The sequence below is a fragment of the Temnothorax nylanderi genome, unplaced genomic scaffold (genome assembly GCF_030848795.1).
Source record: "Temnothorax nylanderi isolate EJ_2023f unplaced genomic scaffold, tnyl_v1.0 TNYL_tig0042_pilon, whole genome shotgun sequence".
Lineage (NCBI taxonomy): Eukaryota > Metazoa > Arthropoda > Insecta > Hymenoptera > Formicidae > Temnothorax > Temnothorax nylanderi.
The window spans coordinates 1,370,218-1,376,934 of NW_027249104.1; the positions used below are offsets into that span (position 1 = coordinate 1,370,218).

Here is a 6,717-nt window from a genome sequence, read left to right on the forward strand (position 1 = left end):
TTTATTTACATACGGAATGATGAGCAGTTGGAATTCTTCATTGAGACCGTCCCTCGAGATCTTTGGGGGTAAAAACGAATTATTTTGCGCGATTATTTGGACACAAAATGCAAATGTGGATTACAAGGAAGACCGTCTAACGATGCAAAATCTTGATGCCGCTTCCGTTCCTTATAAAAGTTGGATAATTACCAGGCACTGACATACTAACGGAATAATATCACTTTTCGAAAGACTATAAACGAGCATTGTATAACAAATGCACGCGAACCACGGTACATACTCGGGCTGCGAACCGTATTCTTGCTGTGCATCGGGTTGACTAAACCCTGTTGAAGAAGCGCAGTGCTGCTGCCGCCACCACCACTGCGCTGGATATATACTTGTATTATTGATTTTGGCACAGAAGTACATATTGTAACCCTGAGCGCGCGCGGTACGTGCAACGAGGAAAACAAGAGGATGAAAAAATTAGTCATATGACGTAAAAAGCTCGAGAGACATAAAGACGAAATATATAAAAGGTCCGAGACATCAGGATCTTTTTATGTCTTTTGCTATGCTGTGTTTCTAATACTCGCTTGAATTCCACACAATTCTCTTTATAATGAACATCAAAGCATCATTTCAACATAATACAATTAAAGACACAATAATATAGCTAACGAATCTCGTATATTCACGTATTTTTTAAAACAATTGCAAATTTATGTACGAATCAATAAAAGTGTGGTACCAGTTTAGAATACAGATTCGCGCGTATGTATATGTATTTACAATTGTGGTTCGAAATACATTTACAGGCATTTAATATCAATGAGAATAAAATTTGTACTCTGGCGCTTCGAATGTAGCAAATAGTGATCATTCAGAGGAACGGTCTCAATTACACTGTTCAACTTTCCAGCAATTTTATCTCGTTGTAGAAACTTAAAACTACGCATTCTGTACATTTATTTACAATTTTTTTTATTAAATAATCAACGACTACCCTTAAGTGTCATATAAATTCTAGTCCTTCGAATTTTTTGTCCATTATTTTATTTTCGGGCATTATTATCGTTCCTTCTATCGTAAAGGCCATAATATACGTAGCGGTCCGCCCTTGATATTCCTCAGTCTTTAACGCTATTATGATAGAATCTTGCGAACCAGGGAGGAATTTGAAACTGGAAAAACCTCTGATTGGAATTAGCTCTCCGATATGAGTAACCTGTAATAAATTTTATAATTGTTACAATTTACCAACATATCAAAATACTAACATTTCATGTAATTATTAAAAACACACTTTAATCTCAACGAAATTTTCGTCCGCAGTCAGCATGACATTGCAGCTCATCGTTTCATCCCGTGTTTCATTGTAACGTTCATGGGAACATCGTCTAGGCAAGAAAAACCAGCTCCTGTGTATATCGCTCCAAGCTCCAGATTCATGTATCATGTAACCTACGCAAAGTATATGTAAGATGAATTAATTCGTGCATTCACAAATTATAAGTATCAGCATACCTGGATACTCGATGTTAATCGCTTGCCTTAATCGTTTGTAGTAAGAGATCCAATTGAGGGAATGTGTCTCGCCACGTGGTGACACTACTTTAACCCATAACGGATTATTATGTTCAAATTCGCCAGAAGGGGTAGTCCATTCCTTTCCCATGCTGCCAATGTACAATTGTTCGTCTTTGATAGTCGCCCACTCGGATTTAAATCCTATACAGAATTACAATTTTAATTAGAAAAACATCTTGCAAGTACCAGAAGCAACAGTAATAGCAGTTTACTGTTCGCAGACGCTTACCCTTGTGACTTTTACCATTGCCGTCCATTAAAATAACCCATGGATAAACTTGGTCGCCCTCAATGAAATATATCATCCCTGTACGATCATCGAAGGACAGCAGGCGACCGTCGAAAGTCACTAACTCCGACAGCTCCATTCCACGTCCCTTCATGGACAACGACGAGGACAATACCACAGTTCTGTCGTCCCAGATAACAGACAGAAAATTGTTGATAGGGTTCCAGTAGAGACTGCCGGTTTTCATGAGACTGTGCCACGTGTCCCTCTTGTCAGCGAGCTTGGAATCGTGATCGAGGTCGCTCACTATCGCTATTCGGTAGGTAATACCCTTGGAGGTTCTGATGGGCGTCGAGGTAGGGTACGTACGGTTGTACTTGTAGTAGCGACACTGGGCCTGGGTCTGGGCCTGGGCCTGGGTCGGCGACGAGCACACGACGCCGTGCAGCAGCGGATACGCGAGGAAGAAGATCGGTACGCTCAGAACCAGGAGGATCAGCGCCACGAACTGGCCCTGGATACGAAACGTGCTGTTCGCCACCCGGTAGACGTGCGGTGCGCGCAACGCCTGCCGCCAGTCACGTAGATACGACATGGTCTCCTTGCTGCCGTTCCCCATCCGCGCCGCGCGTCGTATCAAAGTCGTGGCATGTGTCGGCAGGTCGGCTCGTCGATTTTCGACAACGTCGATCTAAATCCTAACCTAGACGCACCATTTCCGCGAGGCAGTGACAGCAGCACTGCCGTCAATCCTAACCTCACCTGGCCATGTGACTGCTTCGACAGAGACAGATGATTCGTCCTGTTATGCAATAAAATGACTTGTAGCGTAGTATAATCCGCACTCAAAAACAATGTATAGAATCGACTTGCATCTACCCCTTCTCAGCAGTAATTCTTTAGGTTAATGCAGGTTGACGCAGAGTCGCTGAGAGCGGCTGACAGTCGCTGGTCGCTGTCAATCGATTGATAAATCTCCATCAATAGGATTCGAGTCTCCGCTAAATCGGGTTCGAGTCTCCACTAAATCGAATTCAAGTCTCCGCTATAAATTGTAAGCAGAGAGAAACCTGAAAGCGGAATATAGATATAAGAATACAATCGTCTATTTGAATGTCGCAAATGTCGCGGATATCTATTCCAGAATATTAATACGCCTATTCGTTAGAACGCGAGAAATTTCAAATTATCCGCGCGGAAGATCAAGCACCTCCGCCATATTGATGACGTCACCTTCCATTTTTCCAGAATGCGCAAACGCGACGCGACGGCGCGGCGGGCGGACACGGAGCGGATCGGTCCCCGAACGAGTGGCGCGTCGCGAGTTGTTTAATTGGTAAGAGTAAGCTTTATTTTGTCTTGCATGCATTATTTAACGCAGCACCTATCGCGTAGGATAGATTCAGCGCTCGGGTATTAACGGATTTGCAAATATACACGCATTTCAGTACGGTATACTTATTCGGTCGAAAACGCGTCGCGCTGGCAATCGCGAAAGTGACGAAATCGCGTCGTATTTTCCAATGTCGCGGATATTTGTCAAAACTATTAGTACGCCTATTCGCTAAAATGCAAAAAAACGATCGTGATCATAAGCGAGCGTATAGTATTCGGTTTTCGAAATTCGGAAAATTCGTGATCGCGAAGTTGTGAGAGCGGGGTGAGTAGCGACGCCATGGCACCCTTATTGGGCCTTGGTTCGGTTTGGCGCGAGAAGTTTCGCGCGCGGGGGATGACGGGTCTCCGCCATATTGATGACGTAAGACGTTCTCCTTCATAGTTCATTTCCACTTTTCAGATCGCGGCGGACGCGGAAGGACCGGCTCCGGAACGAGTGGCGTCGCGGGAGTTGTTTAATAGGTAAGAGTGAGCTTTATTTTGTCTTGCATGCATTATTTAACGCATCACCTATCGCGTAATAGGATAGATTCAGCGCTCGGGTATTAACAATTTGCAAAAATACGTATTTCAGTACGGTACTTATTCGGTCGAAAGCGCGTCGCGCTGGCAATCGCGAAAGTGATCCGTCGTCGTATTTTCCAATGTCGCGAATATCGCGGATATTTGTCAAAACTATTAGTACGCCTATTCGCTAAAATGCAAAAAAACAATCGTGATCATAAGTGAGCGTATAGTATTCGGTTTTTGAAACTCGGAAAATTTGTGATCGCGAAGTTGTGAGAGCGGGGTGAGTAGCGACGCCATGGCATCCTTGGGCCTTGGCTCGGTTTGGCGCGAGAAGTTTCGCGCGCGGGGGATGACGGGTCTCCGCCATATTGATGACGTGTCAGACGTCATAACGTTCTCCTTCATTTCCAGATCGCAACGGACGCGGGACGCGGAAAGGACCGGCTCCGGAACGAGTGGCGTCGCGGGAGTTGTTTGATTGGTAAGAGTAAGCATTATTAATCCTGCATGAATTATTTAACGCAGCATATCTATCGCGTATAGTATCGATTCAACGCTCGGGTGTAACGTGTAACGATATTTCTCAAAAATAAGTAATAAGTTCGCGGTACTTGATGTTTGGTCCGGCAGGCGCGTCGCGCGGACAATCGCGGGCGATCGTATTTTCCATCTGTCGCGAATATCGCGGATATTTACCAAGAGCATTAATACGCTTATTCGTTAGAACGTAAATAGTGGCAATCACTAAAAGGCGAGCATGCAGCATTTGCTCAAAGTACAGAAATTCTATAATCGCGAAGTTAAGAGCGGGATGCGTAGTGACGCCGCGGCGAGATTTTCGGTGCGAAAAGTTGATCGCGCGGGAGACGAAGCGTCTCCGTGTTGCTCATGTTGCTTATGTTAATTACGCTACCCTTTCATTTCCAGATCGCGACGGGCACGAGACGGATCGGCTGCGGAACGAGTAGCGTCGCGAGAGTTGTTTAATTGGTAAGTGTAACCTTTATTAATCTATGCATGCATTATTTACTGCAGTATTTATCGAGTAGTATCGATTCAGCGCTCGGGTGTAGATATCTCTAAAAAACATGTATTTCGCGATACTTGTACGGCCGAAGGCGCGTCGCGCGGATAATCGTGAAAGTGACATCGCGGCGTTTTATTAACAGGAAAATTAATATAAACAATGATAATTATTTTTAAAAAATTCCTCTGTTCTGCAACGAATAATTTATATGATCTCACATCACATTATTTTATTTTATTTGTTATAAAGCCAGTTTGTCCATATTGATTACATGGATAGACTATAAAATATTGTGTATAAATTGGCGTTTTATAGAAGTAATAATTAGTTCAATTATATATAATATTGTATCTTATATATATAATAAATCAGATGCAATATTATATATCAGATGAATATACAGCATTATTAAAATATGTATTCCTTGTTTTTATAAAAGAGATAATGCTTCTATTTATACACACATTCAAAAAGTATTTATAAATATAAAAAAAACACACGCCTAACTCATTTAATACCTATCCTTTTCTCTATAAGAGAATAGTCTTTATTTTTATTTTACATATATAAATATATTGTACTAATTCTTTTGTAAAAAATAAATCTGTAGAAAAGCTTCATATTTTTAAAATGTCAATATTTTATTTTCAATGCAACTTTCTTTCTTATTCTTTTTTCATTTATTTCAGCAACTTTAATGTAACCAAGAATCAATTATTTCCATAATCCTTTTTTTATATCTATATAATTATTTATCTTTATTAATTGTAAGATATAACTCTAAATATAAATATTTTTTTCTATTGTCTCAGATCTATTGTCTATGAAAGAAAAACTTTACTCTTTGACATACTTTTAAGTTAAAAGATTCAATATATTATTTTTATTAATTATTTTAAGCTCCCTTTTAATTTGTGAACCTTATATTTGTACGTTAATTACAAATAACCTAATTAAACCTTATATTTATGTTACAGAACCATCATAGCTGATAATACGTAGCTGACATTTTTAAACTCCACTATCAATCGGTGAGTAACAAAAAACCTTATTTATCACCAAAATAAAACGACCAAATTTATGCAAGTAAGCAATAACGCTCACCACAAAATTATTACAACAGCACTCGATATTTTTCCTAGGCCTCCTTAGCCTCCTCACGGGTTCTCCCATCTGAACCCTTTTTTACTCGTATCTCACAACAGAAAAGATATGTACAAGATTAATCTGTAGCATAAAAAAATATTTAAATAAAAATAATTATGTCTAAAATAAATATAGATTCCTTGTTTTTATAAGAAAGGTATTGCTTCTATTTTATATACATATATTCAAAAGATGTTTATAGACACATATTGCTTGCTTGCATCAAATTATGAAATATTTAATTTTGAGCGCATATTTGGAGAACAGATTAAAAGAAACACATACCTAAAATAAAAATGGAAGAATAACTTTTGCATGCAAGTATCATTTTATTCATAATTTCAACTAATGTACAAACTACGAATAATATCTTAATAAAAATGCTTCTTTATTTAGATATCAACTTGCATAAAATTTGATAAGAAATAAAATCTAATCCTTATATAATTTAAATTATTATAAATTTTAATTATTTAGAAATATTTTATATAAAGGGTGTCCATTTTAATCGATCACCCTCAAAAACTTTTTTATTTGTAATTTAAGAAAGAAATGCTTCAGACGAAAGTTGTTTGGTTTGAAGGGAACATGATTCTTACGTAAGTTATGTTGTAGATGTCATTGTTTTCAAGAAATTTTAGAGGAGACTAATTTCTTAAATAATAAAACTTGATTTTTTCCTTGAGATAAAAGTTATAGATCTCGTCGAGACGTTTTCAAAACACTATAATAAAGCTGTCTTTCGTTAAAGATTTTCTGAGATATTTTAAATTTTGTCATAATGTTTTTTAATATAAAATATGAAATATCTCTTAAAGTATTCACTTTTTGA

The 6,717-nt window shown here is 38.7% G+C and overlaps 1 protein-coding gene across 1 annotated transcript; it reads right to left on the minus strand.

The window, feature by feature from the left end:
• Nucleotides 1–894: 894 nt before the first annotated feature.
• Nucleotides 895–2,782, minus strand: LOC139771673 (soluble calcium-activated nucleotidase 1). The gene is made up of 5 exons (XM_071704624.1): nucleotides 2,684–2,782; nucleotides 1,805–2,606; nucleotides 1,513–1,716; nucleotides 1,292–1,449; nucleotides 895–1,213 (listed from the first exon to the last, which is right to left on the minus strand). Exons 2-5 carry the CDS (start codon nucleotides 2,421–2,423, stop codon nucleotides 1,001–1,003), a joined length of 1,194 nt encoding a protein of 397 aa, XP_071560725.1. The 5' UTR covers nucleotides 2,424–2,606; nucleotides 2,684–2,782; the 3' UTR covers nucleotides 895–1,000.
• Nucleotides 2,783–6,717: the final 3,935 nt, after the last annotated feature.

Coding starts and splice junctions, on each gene's coding strand:
- LOC139771673 (XM_071704624.1), bottom strand. CDS start 2,423: ATGGGGAACGGCAGCAAGGAGACCATGTCGTATCTACGTGACTGGCGG. Junction 1,717..1,804: donor CAATGGTAAAAGTCACAAGG/GTAAGCGTCTGC, acceptor AATTCTGTATAG/GATTTAAATCCGAGTGGGCG. Junction 1,450..1,512: donor GATTAACATCGAGTATCCAG/GTATGCTGATAC, acceptor TACTTTGCGTAG/GTTACATGATACATGAATCT.